Consider the following 19,706-nt stretch of genomic DNA (forward strand, 5'->3'; position numbering starts at 1 on the left):
TCCCTCCTTTCTCTTTTAACTTTTGATAGTAAAAGGGGCAAAACTTCAGAGAAGAACTTTGTGAAACCTCTAAGCTTAGCTAATTTTTTGATAAATATAATGGCAATTTGTGGAGATCAAAAACATTTCTGTGAGTACTTTTATTCTCCCTTTATTCTGCTTATGGCCCAAAGCCAATTTTAATTTTTTGAGTTACGGAAATCTGGGAAGGAAGCATTTTAATATTCAATCCCATTTATTCACAGCTAGGAATTTGATCTTTAAATCTTTGTGAACACAAACACTTGACCAAAATTATAAAATGTTTCCCTATACTTTAATATACCACACAGAAGAAAATAGACTATTTCTTCTAACTATTCAGTGAATTCAGTGCTCTTCTTCCACCTGGCACTCAACCATTGACAACTTCCTTTCTTTACATTCTTTATGAAATACCAGCACTTCTGTTTGGACTAGAGGTCATGTAATCAAAGTTTCCTTATATTAAAATTATTCACCAATTTTTTCATATGTTCTTTTCACTATAATTTTTAACTTCTTTATAGTCCTTTCTCAAGTCCCTCAGGAATGTCAACCCTCTATTTCCTTCCTGTGTTTCTGTCACTGTTTGTCACTCCTCCCACTCTAAATACTAAGGCATAAAAAAAAAAAAAAGACCAAACTGTTTCACCTGAAGCTAATCTTTGAGTGACTGTGTGTAAGTATTCTAACATCTGCTCACCATTGCAGATTTTCCAAGAAGTGAGAATTGTGATACAAAACAGATATGTAGTCAAATATGATATTGCATTAAAGCTACCACCTCCATGTACTTATTCTCAGCTAACTGATATATGAACAACAGACTACTCAGTGTGGACAGATTTCATATTCTTTAGATTGGACAAGAAAATTATTGCTTGGGGTAAATTTAATATTTAAATGTTGTACAGAATTAGTACTACATGACAAATATCTGTAATATTCAAGTCAAAACTGGAATGAGAACAAGGCAATGCTTTTCTTTATTTCACATTTACTGAAAGAATAAAGTAAAATGTTTTACAGTATACACTACTGTTACATAGTTATTAAAGTTCCTTTAACAATACTTTATAGGCTGTTAGGTTAATACTTTTACTTAAGTTATGATTTTGTTCACTTGAAATGTCCAAATGACATGAGTTCATGAAATGTACATAAAGGGGTAAAAAAAAAAGTCAAGCTTTTGAGAGTAACTATATACGGTAAATAATTTTTCTACCTTGAGCCTTTTTTTCCACATAAACATACTTCTCAAAATGCACTTGAAATTCATATCAGTTTTTATCTTCAATGATGTGTGACAGATCCAAAATCAAACTGGCTGTCTCCACAGCAACTTGTAGCCCATGAAGTTTTGCAGTAAAACAGTCCAAAGTCAGAGGGCCAGTAGAGTTTGTGACTTGCTGAATGGAAGAGTTTTGTGGAGCAAAAGAAGGAATGCCTTGTAAGAGGCACCAGTTTAGCTCTTCCTGGTTACCATACAGTCCACAACCACATTTTGAAACCAAATCTTGCCATTTCACATTTGAGGGAAAATCTGGTTGAATTGACCAAAAGTGTCCATACTTCCTATCGGTAAGAATTTTACCCTTATCATGCTCTAGAGAGCAAGCAACAGACTGTAGTGCATTGCAAAATGCATTAACAACTATTTTGTATTCTGTTTGGGTATAGTCATTGACTTTGAGAATGCATTCTGGAACACTGATACTCTGAAACGAAATAAAGGCATTACAAAGAGATACATGCAGTTAAATAACTTTTAAAAGACTGGCTAGTCTTATAACTTTTTCAAAAATTGTTGAGCATTTCTGTTGAAAATTTCATTAAGGTAATTTTCCTATCAATTAACCCATGCTTTTGGAGCACATTATTAAGAGAGCTACATGGGCTAGGCCATAACAGTTTTGTTTTATGGTAATGGAACCCATGTAGCACATAATGATGGTTAGCCATCTCAAAGGCATACATTAATCATTAGCAAGGGTCCTGAATGCAAGAGTGGAGATGGATTAGTAAAGATTCATCACTATCACTGGACAATAATAAAATTCACTTATCCTTGCCAGAAGTGGTATTTTCACAGAAAATGGATTGCATGTCATAATATGTTTTTGAGACCTACGATGAAATTCCAGATATTTTTGCACTGATTAATACTTTTAAATAAGTGAAATAAATTTACCCAAAACTGAACTGTCAAGATTTGATAATTTAAAAGTAAAAATCAAGGGGCCTATTTATAAAAAGCAGTTCTGGGAGACAAGAACACCTAGGTTCAAGTCCTATCTCTGACATGTACTTGCTGTGTGGTTCTGGGCAAATCACTTACTCTCTTATTGCTCTAGGCAACTCTTTAAAACTACAAGTTGTAGAGAAAGTGCTGACATGCATTGGTATGAAATGTTTCCTCACCTGGAAGCTCCTTATATCAATGAAATAATAGGTCCAGTCTCTATCCCCAACCCTATTTAATTTTTACTTTAATTCTTAAATTATTTTTTGCCATATGCATAAAGAAGAAATCTGAGTTGGAACAGGTGGCAAAAATTTAAAAATATTCAGGGATAACTTTTCAAGGAAAGATTCCCATAAGAATGGAAAATATCTTGAAAGGTTATTACAATCAAAAACAGCAACAACCAAGATTTTGTAATCTTTATGAGCATGATCTGTATAATTTCAAAGGTATACCTGAAAATATGAAAAGGGATGGGCAAGTCTTTGTAGGTTACTGCTACAGTAGACTATATCTTCACAATAATACAATCAATTTAATAATTTGAAGAATATCAGATGCCTCTGTGTTTACTGTTCTAGTGCCCTAAACACTTTCACACACACTCTTTTAATTGATATTTAGTCATACATTTTCAGACAAAGCCAATGTGTGGTGTTTTTTTTTTTTTTTTGTATGATTGTTTATTTGTTGCAAAGGGGGTTATGTGTTCATTTTTCAAATTTTTTTTTTGGGGGGGAGAATAGTGATAGTGATATCACAAAAGGAAGAAAACAAGAAGTGTGTCAATGAATCATTAAAAAAGGAAATTGAAGAGGGTAGAAGGATATTCAGAAAGAGAAAAAGAAAAACAGGGCCATGTTGGAACTACCACATTATATCTGAATTAAACAAAAAACAAGTTGTAAATCATTGCAAAAAAAAGATGAACTGTAAATAACAGAGGTTCAGAGTTTTGTATGCAATTCCCTTTTTTTCTTTGCATATTAAAATGTTTACTGATATTTTAAAAATTTGTAAAAAAGATTATTTTTTTTTATTTTTACAAAAACATTTAGTCTCTCATAAGACTTAAGCCTAGCCACCCACACAGGTAAAACTAAATGACTGAAAATGCATGTTGGCCAGATTATGACATGCAGGTGGTTGCGTCAGGCCATCCCTCTGTAGAGCTGGGATTATGCAGATGGAAAATGACTAGGTTCCTGAATTAAAATAAGAATAAGATGGATCAAATTTGGGAAGTTTAACAGAGTTTTCAATTACTTCAAACTGTTCAATGACATTAACATATATATATATATACATATATATATATACACATATATATATGTCTATATATCCATATCTATCTATCGCTATATAAAATACTAATATTCTTCTGGTGATATTATATGGCTACAGTTACTAGACTGCAATGATCTTAAATGAATCAAATGGCAAGAGATTAAAAAGGCAATGAAAAGGGGCACAGAGGACATATGGAGGCTGCAACAACACATTATGCCAGTCTTTACAAGCAAGTTGTTGATGAAACATTATCAAGGACACACATGACTAGGAAAGGGAGGTGAGTTGGTCATATACTGAGAATAATGGGTAACAGTATCCATCTAGCCCAAGTATTACCACAGTATCCATAAAATATAAAAAGATCTAGAGAAAGGCATCAAGTAGATGCTCTTTGGAAAATTTATGTATGAAAATGAACAATAATTGCACAGGATAAAAAGGTATGGATGTATCTACACTGGTGGAAGAAAGTGTCCACAGTAACAATATGGTCCTGAACCTTTAAAAATGCATGCTAAGCCCTACAGGAACAAAGACAGACAGGAATGAATTAATGTATGAATGAAGGATTTGCTCAGTACCAAGATATGCATAGCACTATACTAAGTGCTAGAGATAGAAATAGATAAATCAAACATTCCTTGTTTTCAAGAAGCCTACATTCTGATGGGAAATGTTGGAGCTGGATCATGAAATAAAAGAGCTTACAAATACTAGAAAGGAAGAAAAAAATCACATATACCAGTAACTATGATTTAGGGAAGAATATAATAAAAGCAGAGGAGAGGTTTAGGGAAAATGCTAGGAATATTATGAGGGAAAGATCACTTTCAGATGGAGAAATGTGATCCCAATCATAGAAACACAGAATTTTGGAGTTGGAAGGGATCTTAGAGGCCACCTAGTCTATATGGTCTTGAACAAGGGAAAAGATGCCCAACACATGGTCATTTACCTTTACCTGAAGATCTTTTTTCTAATTTCAACATGTGGCACAATATACTGTCTCCAAAAAGCTACCACTGACTAACTCTAACCTCATTTGAATATAGTTATTTCAAATACATCAGAATCCATTCAGTATGTTAATTTATATTCATTTTATACTTTGTGGGTAAAAATTCTTATAGTTTTTTTTTTATATTTTTCCATCAGATTGGAAATTTAAAGATTCATGACTTTAATATTTTCCCCTTCCTCTGAAACATCTAATAGATAATCTCTACACATAGGTCTCTCAAGAAATATTATAGCTGACCTAAGATTGAATAGCAGACACAGAGTAAACATTTGAATTCTCCTGGATCCATCTCCAAATGAATAACATAGATATCCCTTAAATTAGATAATCATATAACTTAACATTGTCAAGGATTTTGTTTCTTGGTTAATTGAATATTTTGATCAACAGCTATGTATATCATTTATATTACCAATGTTTAAGGAATCATAATAAAATCACACATATGTAATACTAGTACTGAGATTCAAAAGGTGTTTCATTATCTTGTGATGTCTCACTAAAGTATGTTTTTGAACCCAGTAGAAACTCTATAAATAAATGTTTGTTAAATTGAACTGTACTGTACATGTGCAGAATTATTAAAGAATTTCAGTTCATAGTATTTAGAACTCACATCTAATAAAACCAGCATTATCTGGAAATGTGGGAGATGAGATATCCTAAAAGGGCTAAATTGCTGGGTATGACACTTTGCTATACTGATGCTAGATGTGATGAGGGCACTTAAACACCCCAAACTTCCCCTGTTGGGCACCTATCCTTTGACAACATATTGCCTCAAATCTTTCACACACTCCAGTCCATCCTACACTGCTGCCAAAATGACTTTCATTAAGTTTAATCTCACCACACTTCTCTGCTCAATCAACTCCAGTGGCTTCTTAGGACATCTAGGATAAAATAAAACTACTCTGCTTAGCCTTTAAAGCCCATCACAACTGGAGTCCAACCTCTCCCTCCTCTCGTTGTATATTACTCCTCACTCCATTTCCACAACACTACTTTGGAGCAGTTCTTTTTCATGTCTAAGAGGCACTCCTTTGGCACCATCTTTTACCTCATAGCATCCCTTTCCTCAAGATTCAGCTCAAGTACCAACTTCTACAGGAAGCTTTTCAAGTTCCCTTCCACTGTTAATGCCCTCCCTTCCCAAACAGCCTTATATTTTAACTAGGTTGTGCTTTCTTACATTTTATTTACTTTATAGTTATTCTCTATGTATTTATATGCATACTTGTCATCTTCCCCATTAGAATGTAAGCGCACTAAGAGAAAGGATTGTTTCTTTGTACAGATATCCCAAGGACCTGGAACATAGTAGGTGTGTAATAAACACTTGTTGAATAATTTTTTAGAATCTGCATAAATTTATACAATTTGAGTGACAAAAATTATATATCATAAAAAAGGTTCTAAATAATGTCTCATAATTAATGACTGTAATTTTAGGTAAGTGGCAAAGTGCTAAAAAAAAAAATCTAATTAGCAGTTCTTGGTCATGCTGATCCCAAGGACACCTCCAATACCCCTGCACAGACAGTGATATAGGTGAAAGGTCAAAGGTTTGAAGATTCCGGTTTGGGTTCACTATAGGAACTGGCCCAGTGTAGTCAGGGGCTTCTGGCTCTCTTTCCAGTAGTTATATCTGCCCTTCCAAGAATAAGCCTAGGGGGTTCAGGGAATGGTGTCTATTTTCCCTACTCTTAGGCACTTCAGCCCCCATCAGCTGTCTTCCCCATTTGTGTAAATCAGTTATTAATTCCACAATTATTATATATCATAATAATCACTTAATATTCATTAGCTTTTACAAAAGGAAATTTCCTTCAAAGATTTATACATTTGCAAGTGTATAAGCATTTCATCCAGCACTGGGGGCCATACTCTCCTTTACACTACTTTAATCTCTGAGGGAAGATTAATTGATTCTTGTTCACTGAAAACTGCAATTGGAATCACCTCAGGTGAGTGTTAACTTGGGGAATAGGGGCCACAGAACCAGATGAATAGCTTCAATGTGGCACAAAGCCATCTTAGGAAGGGTACATGGTATGATGAAAAAAAAACCTGGAATTGAAGTCAGAACCCAAGTTTGTCACTTACTAAAATGTGACTTTGGTCAAATGACATTGCCTCTCCAAGCCTTACTTCCTTCATCTGTAACTTAAGAGGGTTACACCACTTGATCTCTGAGGTCTCTTCAAGCTTTAAATCTATGATTTATGAATTAGATATCAGCATTAAATGTGTAGGGACTTAACAATCACTTTTTTTTTTAAATGGATTTGTGAAATATCCATTGTGAAATATTCCACAGTATCTCTTCTTTGCTTCCCTGGTGTTAACAATTGAGGAAGCATGATATACTAATTCAAGGAATACTGGGAAAGAGTTAGGAAGACTTGGGTTCAAATTCTGATGTGGATCTAGAAAAGTCATTTAATTTCTCAAGAGTAGAAAGTTTTTCACCTGTAAAATGAAGGGCTTAACAACTCTAAATCCATGATCCTATGATCCAATCTCACCACCTCAATGAAAAAAGTGGGATTCAGAAAAACTCAGGGACCTGTTCAAAGCCATAAGAGGAGGAAGCAGAAGGTGGTATTCAAATCTAGGAGTTAAAAGTCCCGATACAATGTTCTTCCTAAAATAGCATGTGGTTTAAAGGGGCTTGTTGTATGGAGAATCTACTCAAGTGATTTGATTATTCACTAAAAAGGAGAACTGGGTAGTATAATCCAGCTGATTTAGAAACTTACTGTTTTTTTTGCCTTTCGGAGGGCAATAGGTGTTAAGTAACTTGCCCAAGGTTACACGGCTAGTTTTTTTGTGTGGGTGTTAAGTGTCTGAGGCTGGAACTGAACTCGGGTCCTCCTGATTCCGGGGCCGGCGCTTTATTCACTGCGCCACCTAGCCGCTCCTAGAAACTTACTCTTGAGGGGGTCGAAATCAAACCCACAATATAAAAAAATGTAAAGCTAGTGTAAATGTGGTTAATTTCACAAACTAAGTTAAGGCTTACTTACCTTATGTCTTAAAAAGGAGGCCAAGTGAATTTCAGTACAGCCACCTCCCAGCAAAGCCAAAGGTTCCCTGATTGTTAACTGTAAGACATGCTGTGCTGTTTGACATGCAAGCTGAAAAACAGAAATGCATCCACCAAGGTCAGAAGTTGCTATCACTCTCCAAAAGGAAAAAAAACAAAACCCCAAACCAAAAAACTTTCCAAGGAACACATGACAGACTCAATAATCCAACTGTAATTTTCAAGGAATAAGAGTAAGTGATGGCATGGTTCAAATGCCAACTGAAATGGTTTTGGCTAACAAATAACAAAAGCTGCTAATATGTCCACACTTGCTTTAGGGCACTAGAATACTCATCGTTTTCATGATAGGTAACATGGTACAGTAGAAAGGGACCTGTTCTTGGAGTCAAGAGGTCTGGATTTGAATTGTCTCTCATGCTGAATGCCTGTGTTAATACAGACAAGTCACTCATAGACTCTGAGTCTCAGTCTCCTCATCTGTAAAGTAAAGATAATACTTGTGCTACTTACTTCACAAGGTTATTGTGGGAAAAGTACTCTGTAATTTGTAAAGTTTTTTAAATACCAGTTATTATTAGATCCAAACAGGCTTCAAACAGGATGGTTTTTAAAAGTTTAGAAACCAAAGTATGAGTGATACTTCTGTAACTGGACTAGACTCTTTTAGACAGCAGTACTCTACAGAAAACATGGATCAGATTCCTTTTGAGAAGATACAACCATAACCCTGAAGTAGAAAGGAATGGACACTGTTTCTGGGTTTTCATTGGCATAGGGAACTCCTGAGTGAGGAACCTCTTGCTATCAATGCAGAGCAGCATCTTCTCTGTAAATTGTCATCTTTAAAAAGTAGGTGACACACAGTCAATACTATCAGAGGCAGGATTTGAATTGAGGACCTCCTGGCTCTAAGGCCAGTTCTCTATCCACTTCACTGGACTGATTATCAGTAACCTTGTGGTAACAAAGAAAATTAAAGCCTTATGCAAAACAATGATACAATTGAATGGACTTATTTTAAGCAATTTTGCCTCTCTTACCTCCACTATTTCTGTTCTTCAATGACAACTGATAACATTGTGAAGAAAGAATGGATCACGGAAGGATAAAAACACCACAGTGCCCATCTTATTTCCCTATTTAAATTCTATGCTTAGAGGGAGAATTCAAGACTCTTGACCCACCTTCAGTTCATTCCAGGCAGTCTCATTTCTGTTACAGAGAAGCAAACTGCAGACAGTTGAATCATTAGGAATTAAGTGAAAGTAGTGTTTTGAACCAAAGTTTGTGGAGCACAAATCCTTCACATATCCATAACTGGTAGGTGAGAAAAAACTCAGGGAACCAATAGGTTGTGCACCTATTGAAGAAAACAATTTAAATTGAGAACATTTTTCTCACAAATGAGTTAAACATGAAGCTGATTTTATAAAAGACACAATTCTACTAATACTTTTTGCATTTGTTTAAAGGCAAAGCGGGGAAAGGAAGCATCACTGTGAATTAAGTCTGAATTATATACTATTATAAAAGAATGCAATTGTGTTAAATTTATTAGGAATGCTATAGAAAGGATTCATGATTTTGGTAGACATTGGACTATATGGTTTCATATACTGTAAAAATGGGCTAATAAATTGTTGATAAGATGAGATCCTTTGGGGATCTGAGTTTGATGACTGATCTTATACTGAGATTTTTAATAGAGACAAGGCAGAGAGGCATAGGGAGAAAGAGATGGATTTAGAGTTAGAAGTCTTGTTCAAACATCAGCTTTGTAATTTGCTTTCTCTGTGACCTTGAACAAATAATTTCCATTCTTTGGGACTCAAATTCCTCATCTATAAAGTGATTTAGTTGTATTATGTGACCTCTGGACTTTCCACATATAAATCTATGATTTTGTGTTCCCCTCATATTCTTGTTTGAGTTATGACTTTTACTTTCAATTAGCTCAGTTGGTTGGAGCATGGTGTTCATGGAGCTTCTTGGAGGCCCTTAGTTTTGTCCCATTATAACTTTTCTTATTAATCTTTTTTAAAAAAAAAATTATTCACTGGACAGTAGTAAGTTTCAGTTCAACTCCATCCAAAGAAGACAAAAAGACAAAAATGAAAACAGTTCCTAACACAAGGAGCATACATTCTCCTAGAAAGATATAACATACAGATAAGTAAATACAAAGTAAAATGAATAAGAGAATGCTAATAAATGGGGAATCATAGAAGGCTACACAGAGAAGAAGGCACCTGAAATGAACCCTTTAGGATGAACCCTTCAGACAGAATGAGGAGGGAGTACATTTCAGGGATAGGGGAACAGTAACATCAGTCATCAAACTCAAATCCCCAAAGGATCTCATTATCAATTTATTAGCCTACTTTTAAAGTATGTGAGGTCTTGTAGTCCAATGTCTGCCAAAAAGGCAAGAGTCAAAAGATCAGGTTCAAGGAACAGCTAATAGTCCAGCTAGGTTGGAACACAGCTCATGTGGGGAAATAGGAAATAATCTTAGAAAGGCATGAAGAAAAAGCCTCCTAAAATGGTCTTCCTGCCTTAAGTATCTCCTTTCTCCAAGACAACCTACACACATATTAAAAATTTTCCTTAAGCATTAGTATGACAATGTTGCTATCTCTATTCAATAAACTCCAGTGGCATTGATTTTGACCTTTGAGCCAATGGCATAACTGGATACAGAAAGCTAACATAGAAATAACACCAATGTTGGAAAATAATCCCTTATTGTCTCTTAAAATAATATCCAATTTAATTTTTTGTGTTGTTATTCAATGCTTTCCACATCTGACACGCTCAATCATGTTACTTTCCTGCTCAAAATGCTTTAGTAGATCCCTATTATCTGTAAAGTGTCCCTGTATTGTCTACAAACTACTTAGTTTGTCATTAAGAGGTAGGTTAAAAGGGAGGATAATACAAGGGAAGGAACAGTCACAAGCAAACAAATTTCCTGATCCTGAGGGAGGATTAAAAGGAAAAGTAAAAAACTGGAAATAGAAGAGATAGTTATCAGTTGGGGAATGTCTGAATAAATCATGTTATAAATATAATGAAACATTATTATGCTGTAAGAAATGACAAAAGAGGGGCGGCCAGTGGCTCAGCAAGTAAGAGCACTGGCCCTAGTGTTGGGATGACCTGGGGATTGAATCCCAGGCTCAGATACTTAGCACCACACCCAGAAATAACTGGCTGTGTAACCTTGAGCAAGTTACTTAACCCCAATTGCTTTAAAAAAAAAAAAAGAAAAGAAATGACAAAAAGAGATGATTATACAAAATCCTGAGAAACATGAACTTATACAAAATGCAGAGTGAAGGAACCAGAATAATTTATAAAATGACAAAATTGTAAAGAAAAACAACTTTAAAAGACCCAAGAACATTGATCAAAGCAAAAACTAATCACTTCTCTAAAAGACTTAGGGAGAAGCACATTATTCGCCTCCTGATAGAGAAGTGATGGACTCAAGGTGCAGGAAAAGACATACAACTTCAGACATGATCACTGTGTGGATTCATTTAGATTGACTATGCTTGTTTATTACAAGGATTTTGATTTGTTTCCTTTCTGTTTTTAATTGGGAGTTGGTGAGCAGATGGTTAGCAACAGTGATGGCAAAGGAAAAAAAAGGAATAAAGTCAAAGAGAAAGAAAAAAAAAGGAGGACCACTAAAACATTTAAAGTAGGGCACATAAGAAAACAGAAGGAAGTTCAGTATGGACAGGCAGGTGGCAAAAATGCAAACACAGATAGTGGTAGGCGTGGAATCAAGAAGACGAGTTCAAATGCTGCTTCCAACACCTACTAGCTGTCTGACCTTGGACATGTCACTTAACTTCTATCCACCTCAGTTTCCTCATCTGTAAAAGGGGGATAATCATATCATTTTCCTAGGGTTCTTGTAAAGATACAATATTTTAAAGCACTTCATAAACTTTAAAGCATTATATAAATCTTATGTGTTATTATTATTATTCAGAAGCAGTCAAGTAGGACAAGGTAATTTTACTTATTTTTAAGGTAAGATATTTTAACCATAAAATTACTATAGTAAATAATTAACTGTCCAAAGAAAATCCACAGAAATTACTTTAAACAGTGGAACATATCTCCACGCATATTCCCATCAGAATTAGGAGGACCATCCAAATATTTTCAACTAATATTCTTAATGAAAATTATTTTTTATTGGAATGGAGTTGTAATGGAAGTGCCTTGAAGAGAAACTTAAGCATAGGTAGACATCCTGTAACTGTTTTGGCCTGCTAATGAGGGCCATACACAGAAGTCTTTTCTGATTTGTTGCCAAAACATGAACTGGAGGTGCTGTCCAAAGTCCTTGGTTAGTTTTGGCCATTCTTTTGGGCCCCATTATTTTTGGCTACTCTCTCTTGGTTTGATGCCTTTGCTGATGGTGTTCCAATAAGAGTTAATTCTTTAAGGGGAAAGGCCTTAGGCCTTTTCTTCTCTGAGGCTGAAAGGTGGCCCCAGGAAATAGGCCAAGACTCCTTATCTCTGAGTTTGTATTTTTCCACTTCAGGTGATGGGATTGGAGATTAACATTGAGAGTTGCTTTTAAATTTAATCTTATTTATTTTTGTGTCACATTTTAAATTCTGAACTCTCTCCCTCTGTCCCCACCAAACATTAGAGAAGGCCATCATTTGACACAGACCTATAACATACTATATCTATAATATACTTTTATGAGTATCTATAATACTTTTTTTTTAAAAAGCAAGTAGTATGGAATAGAAATTCAGTTTCTATATGATCTTGATATGCTTTCATTCATTTTATATATGTATTTTTTTGATGTTTAAGTTAGAATAAAATAATTTAATTACTTTTTAAAAAGAACCATGTAGACTCTGATCTCCACTTCTCCAATATCGCTTTTCTTCCTTTCCCTCAAATCCCGCTCCTCAACCACTAGAGCTTTCTCTCCTCTCCTTAATCAAACCCTCAACTCTACCCTCAGGAAGGGGCAGCTATATGGCACAGTGGATAGAGTGCATGACCTGGAGTTAGGAAATCTTCATTTTTGTGACTTGTGTAAGTTGCTTAACCCTGCTTGCCTCAGTTTACTCATCTGCAAAATGAGCTATAAAAGGACATGACAAACCACTCCAGTATCTTTGCCAAGAAAACCCCCAAAGGAGTCTTGAAGAGTTGGACTCTACTAAAAACCCTCAGGAAGCTGAAACCCATTTCCTGAACCTTCTTTTATACCAAATCCCAGATTGGAACCCCACTAAAGACAATATTGTTATTGTTCACACCTTTTTGTAGAGTTACATAAATTTAATTTGACAAAATATTTCCAAAGACTAGAGAGGACCCAGCAAAATTTTGGGAAGAGTTAAAAACTGCTATAAATTGTTACAACCCAACTTGGACTAATGATCAACTTAGTGAAATCTATTCCTATTCATGTACTATTATACAAAGCTGGAGAAAATCACAAATCTTGGGGTGGCTAGGTGGCATAGTGAATAGAGCACTGGCCCTGGAATCAGGAGGACCTGAGTTCAAATCCGGCCTCAGACACTTAACACAAAAACTAGCCAAGTGACCTTGGGCAAGTCACTTAACCCCAAGTGCCCTCTAAAAAGAAAAAAAACAAACAAGAAAATCATAAATCTGTGTTGATTATGAGTCCACTACAAATTATTGTTTTGTAACCTCAATTGGGCCCTCTGCACCAAGGCAAATTTTCCTAATTGATTCACAATTCTCATTTGGAACAGTAGCTCTTCCCAATCTTTTCATCCCTTCTCAAATCTCCTTCCACCCTCTCAAGCTGAGAACTTTGTCTCATATTTCACTGAAAAAAATAGAACTATTTGTTTGACAGCTTCTCTTCTCCCTTCCTCATCTTACTTTACTCAGCTGCTTTCTGGCACTATCTCTTTTATGCATCTCACATGACCATAAGTGAACCCATTCCACTTTGGTTTATCCATCAGACTGTCTCCTTTATCATCCCCACTTTTTCAGTAAACTTCAATCTCTCCCCATCCACTGGCCATTTCTCTAGAGCCTAAACACATGCCCACATTTCCCCTTCCTAAAAAAACAAACAAAAAAAACATTTCATTTGATCCATCCTTTCCTGCTAGCTAACACACTAGCTCTCCCTTCCTTTTGTGGCTGTATTCCTTGGGAAGATTGTATACAACTAGTGTCTCTCCTTCCTTTCATTTCACTCTCTTCTTTACTCCGTCCTCTGGCTTCTATCATTTAACTGAAACTGCTGTTTTACAACTGACCTCTTATTAGATAAATGTTCTTTTCTCAATGCTAATTCTTTTTGACCTCCTCTTCTCCTTGATATTCTCTTCTTACTAATTTTTCATAGCTCTGCTCTCAACTAGTGCTACTCCCTCCTACCTCACCTCTCCTTCTCAATGTCCTTTGCTAGATCTTCATCTAGGGTTGTAACTACTAAACTTGAGTATCCCCCAAGGCTCTATCTATCCAGGGTCCTCTTCTTCCTTTATACTATTTTGCTTGGTAACTTCATCAACTCCTATGGATTTATCATCTCTATGCAGATGATTCTTAAATTTTTAAAAATCTAGCCCTGACTTCTCTTTTGAACTCCAGTAACACATTTCCAGCTTCCTATTTGACATTTTAAACTGGATGTCCCATGAATAACTTAAATTCAAGATATCCAAAACTGAACTCACTCTCTTACCATCTTTAAGCCATTAAAGAGTATTGAGTTCGGCCATTCAACTGGTTTTGAATCCATCTAGTTGTCATACTGTGTAACTTCTATTTTTCTATCTTTTCAATAATATTAATATGGGATACCTTATTACTTTGTTAAAATCTAGATAAATCAATTAAACAGGTACTTATTAATCTACCACTATGTGTCATATGTCATCACCATGCTAGGTGATGTCTATAGTTAACTATACCTATAGCATTTTCTGATCTACCAGTTTAGCAGCCATATCACAAAAGAAACTATTAAGTCTGGACCAATCTATTTTTGACGAAGCCATGATAAATCTTTGGATTCAGTGCTTACCTTTCAGAGGATCATTAAGTACCTTCTTTGTTGACCTATTAAGAATTTTCTCAGAAATCAAAGTCAAGCAAGCACACTCCATCAACTACAGACTGTGAACTCTTCGTTTTTGAAACTCAGGATATAGTCTCTTTTCCAGTCTTGTACTATCTCTCCCATTTTCCATGTTCTTTCAGCTATCATTAATAGTGGCTTAGCAATTATATCTACTAGTTCTTTCAATATTCAAATTAACCTGGGTCAAGTGACTGGAATAAATGCTCTCTTATATCTTTACTCATCTTGGGTACCCACTTTCAGTTAGTTAGTTGCATTCTCCCTTTCAGAACAACAGTAATTCTCCTTGGCATGGTAACAGAAATCAAGTAAGAAGTGAACAGCTTGACTTTTCTGGAGTCATCATTCTAGCCATTCTTTGACTTTCTGCTCCCCAACAAAATTTCAAACAAAACAAAATTTGTCTTTGGTTTGTCTTGCTAGCTTCAGCTCATTCTGAGCCTTGGCATTCCTTATGTTTCTCTTAGAATCATGGAATAGTTTTGTATTCCTCCTGTTATCTTTCCTGAAAATATGATTTGTTTGGTGAGTTTCTGATGCATACATATCAGTCTCTTCAGACAACTCGTTTTTTCTCCGCATAACTGTTTCATAAGACCATAAGATTTAGAGATAGAAGAGCACTTCCAGGTAATCTAGTCTATTCCACCAACCCATTTTTTGGATGAGAAAAAAGAAGTATGAAGAAGTCAAGTGACTTATGCAGCAACACACAACTATTAAATGTCTGTGGAAGGATCTGGATCCAGGTCCTTCTAACTCCAAGTCCAGTGGCCTTTCTGGACCAATATACCATGCTGCCTCAGTTTCCCTTTACATCTAAATTTCCACCTTGAGAGTGTATCCATCCCTCTTGGACTGGCTACTCCTTCACAATATTGGTCCTATCCTACTTAGGCTTCCTTGCCAACCTCGGATCCTCTAGATCATGCCCTCTATCAATGGATGTCCTCAGGGATCTGTCCCAGGCCCTCTTCCCTTCTTCCTTTATATTATTTCACTAGGTGATTTCATCACCTCTCATGTATTTAACTGTCATCTCCATGCTAATGACTCTCAAATTTACCTTTCCTATCCCAATCTCTCTCCTGACCTTCAATCTCACATCTCCACCTGCCTTTCAGACATCTCAAACTGGATGTCCAGCAGACATCTTAAACTCAGTATGTCCAAAATGGAACTCATCATCTTTCCCCCTAAACTCTCCCCTCTGCCTACCTTCCCTATTATTGCAGAGAGCAATACCATCCTTCAGGGTCATAACCTAAGAGTCATACTGGATTCTCTCATCCTCTCACCTCCCATATACAAGATGTTGCAAGACCTGTCAATTTTACCTTTGCAGCATATCTGAATTATGTCTGTTCTCTCCTCTGACCCTCTAGTGATGGCTCTCATCACCCCACATCTTGATTATTGCAATAGCTGGTGTCTATCTTTCTCAAGTCTCTCCCCACTCCAATGCATCTTCCATGCTGCCACTAAAGTGATTTTCCTAAAACACAGATTTGATCATGTCACCCCTTGCCCCCAACTCACTAAACTTCAATGGTTCCTATTGTCTCCAGGAACAAACATAAAAGGCCCTGTATGGCATTCAAAGTCCCTTCATATTCTAGCCCCCTACTACCTTTCTGGTTTTCTTACACCCTATTTCTTGAAATGTACTCTTTGATCCACTGACTCTGGATGTCCCATGGACAAGATATTCCACCTCTAGGGTCTGGGCATTTTACTGGCTATCTCCCATGACTGGAATGCTTTCCTTTCCTTGCTCTTTGACTATTGGTTTTCTTTAAGTCCCAATTAAAATCCCACTTTCTACAGGAAGACTTCTCCAACCCCTTTTAATTCTAGTGCCTTCCCTCTTTTAACTACTCTTATTAATCCTATATATAGCTCATTCTGAGTATATTGTTGGCATGTTGTCTTCCCCATTAAGTTGTAAGCTCCCTGAGGACTATCTTTTGCCTCTTTTTTTTTTTTTATTCCCAGTACTTAATGCAGTGACTGGCACGTACTGAACACTTAATATTCACTAATTGACCCATTGTAATCTGCTCTTGAAAATATCTAGTTTGCACGTCAGACTATGTCTAACTTTCCTGTCTTCTATGTCAAATTCTAGAAGGGACTGTTCACTTCCCAGTAAGGTTTCCATATTTCCACTTCCACAATTAGAATCAGATTCAGAATGGAATTTCCTCTTGTTGGTTCCACCACCTTTTGAAAGAGAAGATTATCATTAAGGCAAATAAAAAGTTATTAGCTATTCTGCATTAGGCATATAAAAAGTCCTAGCAGGACTGGATAAATGAAATCCCATATAACTATTTTATCATGACTTGTTTCTTGAACACCGTTATTTCCTTTCTGTTCAGGAAGTGTGTAATAAACTCTGATGATAAAAATTGCTCATTTCTCTCTCCACTGATCTACACCCATATGTTCTCCCATCTATGGATTTTCTCAAGATTTTATCTTCTTAGTATACAATGAGATTAATTCCCTTGCCCTTTTACACTTCCTGCTTCTTTAGACTAAGGAACACATAAACAGAGCCATATTGTAGTCCTAGGCTCTTATCCACTAACTCTCAGCAGTACATAGGTAAACTTTGCTTCCTAGCATTAGGACATCCAACTGATCTTTCTTATTGTAGGAACTGACAAATGACCAAAGCCTGGAAGGAAGTGAGGAATCTGAAGAGGTGAAGATAGGGGAAGGTGCATTCCAGGCAAGGGAAGAGTCTCTGAAAAGGTTGAGGCAGGAGATGAGATATTGAATTTGCATACAGACTAGCCAGTAGGCTAGTAGCCCTAGTTTGACTGGGGCTAGAACTTAAGACCACATGAAGAAAATACTAAAGCCTATAAAGGCAGATTGGAGCCAGACTGTGAAAAGTTTTAAATACCAAGCTAATTAATTTTATCTAATCCTGTAGGCAATAGGGAGCCACTACAAGTTCTTGAGTAGGGGGAATGACATGATTAGACTTGTGCTTTAGAATTATTTTGGCAGTGGGTTGATGAATAGGAAGAACAAAGAATGTGGCAACATACTTGGAAAACTGGTGTAACTGTCCAGGCAAGGGGTAATGGACAAGGGCATACAGTGATGGTAACATGACTGGGGAGATACAAGGGATGTTGTGTATTTGGAAGTAATAAGACTTGGCAACTGACGGGATAGGGGTGATGAAGGAGAAAGAAGAATTAATGATGACACATATATGAACCTGGGTTAAAGTTGTGATTTTCTTAACAGAAAAAGTTAAGTCTGGAGAAGGAAAGGGCTTTAGGAAGATAATGAATTCCTCGATAGCCATTCCAACCCACCTTTTAGGCATCTAAAAGTTCAAGTTACCACTACCTAGGTATTTAATGAAGTATGTGTTGAAATGAAAAGGGAGTTTTGAGAAATTATGGGGGAAAAAATAGAGTCCTACTTCATAGCTTAATTTCTACAAAGCTGATAACACCATGCAATAAATTATGAATTTTTATAGGAATGTTAGCCTTTCCAGTGATCTATACCACCAAGGGGTTAACTTTGACACTGTGGACTTAGTAAATTAGAGCTCTATGTGTACAAACAAATGCTTTAAAAAGTTCCAATATTATGTTTAGGGCAAAACTTGAAATGCCATTCAAAAATCATTAATTATGTGCCAGGAACTATGTTAAGTCCTAGGGATACAAAGTGTGTGTGTGTGTGTGTGTGTGTGTATGTATGTATGTATATATGTGAAATGAGGGAAGGTAGAAGGGAGAAAAGGGAGAAGCTGCATTCTGATTTTTATCTCTTTCTTTGTTGCTATTGACTTACTATTCACTTAATGTCTGAGAGAAAATGATGTGAAAAAACCTTTACTGTAGAATAGAACATGTACCTATCACATGGACAATTACAAGATATGCCAACAGTGAATATGCTCAATATTACCTGTCATTTCACGCATGGGTTCCATCATAGATATTCCAACTCTGTCTATGGTAATAATGTGATGCTGATGGAGGTACTGCTTCAAAGCTGGATGTATAACTTTCTGGCACACAACAATATCTATATGATCACTAATGAGCTGATTTCCCAAATTAAGCAACTGGTCCAAGATTGCACTTTCAAGAGAAACTCCATAACTGATCACTAGCGTTCCTTCTCCAGGGTCAGAAATATCTCCAGACATAGATATACAAAAGAGTGCCATCTTGAGGGCATCTGAGGGTAATTTTTTGATAGGAAACTTCCTTATCAATTGAACTTCTGGCATTTCAATGACTATTCCAGGCAATACAGTAGAATTCATAACTCTTTCATCTTTTAAAGGTATAATTATACATTTCCCCAAAACAGCACGGTCTTTAGCCTTTTCTGGAATTGTAAGCAAAAATGCCTTCAGAATCAAAGTACTGATATGATCAGTTTCTTTTTTGTTGAGCAGACAAGCAGGCTTGCTTGTTAATATGCTTTGTACCAAATATAGGAGAGTCTTCATATTGCTAAAATCTACAGATATTCGGCAGGCACAGGTCTCAGAATTGAGATAGTCAGTGCAGAGACTCAAAAGATGCTTACTTATTTTAATGACAGTAGCAGTTGACAAGTTCAATCTCTGAAAATTTTCAATCAAGTTAAAGCAAAGAATGGCTGTGAATAAGCCACAATCACTGAAACGTGATACATGATTTTGCACAGAGGTTGTCAAAATCTTTAATATAGGATGGGTGACAGAAAGGTTACTGAACAAGAATGATGATGATGATGTCGTACAAACGGAACCTCCAACACCATTGTGCAGTTGCTTCAGTCTACCAGAAGGGCCATAGCAAGAGGTTACAATTTCTCTTAATACAGAGAGATATTTACTAATAATCTCTTTTGTTAGTAGTTCGCAGGTACATAACGAAGGCTTTTTAGCTTTAACACGAGACATCTTACTTCAGAC

General features: G+C 36.1%; 1 protein-coding gene across 1 annotated transcript; it reads right to left on the bottom strand.

The window, feature by feature from the left end:
* Positions 1-984: 984 nt before the first annotated feature.
* On the bottom strand, positions 985-19,700 carry MKKS (MKKS centrosomal shuttling protein). The gene is made up of 4 exons (XM_069075410.1): positions 18,704-19,700; positions 8,817-8,992; positions 7,610-7,720; positions 985-1,739 (listed from the first exon to the last, which is right to left on the bottom strand). Exons 1-4 carry the CDS (start codon positions 19,692-19,694, stop codon positions 1,302-1,304), a joined length of 1,716 nt encoding a protein of 571 aa, XP_068931511.1. The 5' UTR covers positions 19,695-19,700; the 3' UTR covers positions 985-1,301.
* Positions 19,701-19,706: the final 6 nt, after the last annotated feature.

Source organism: Petaurus breviceps, unplaced genomic scaffold (assembly GCF_028583685.1).
Source record: "Petaurus breviceps papuanus isolate PSGF00001 unplaced genomic scaffold, PetGlider_PUasm1.0 90919, whole genome shotgun sequence".
In the NCBI taxonomy this organism is placed as follows: Eukaryota; Metazoa; Chordata; class Mammalia; order Diprotodontia; family Petauridae; genus Petaurus; species Petaurus breviceps.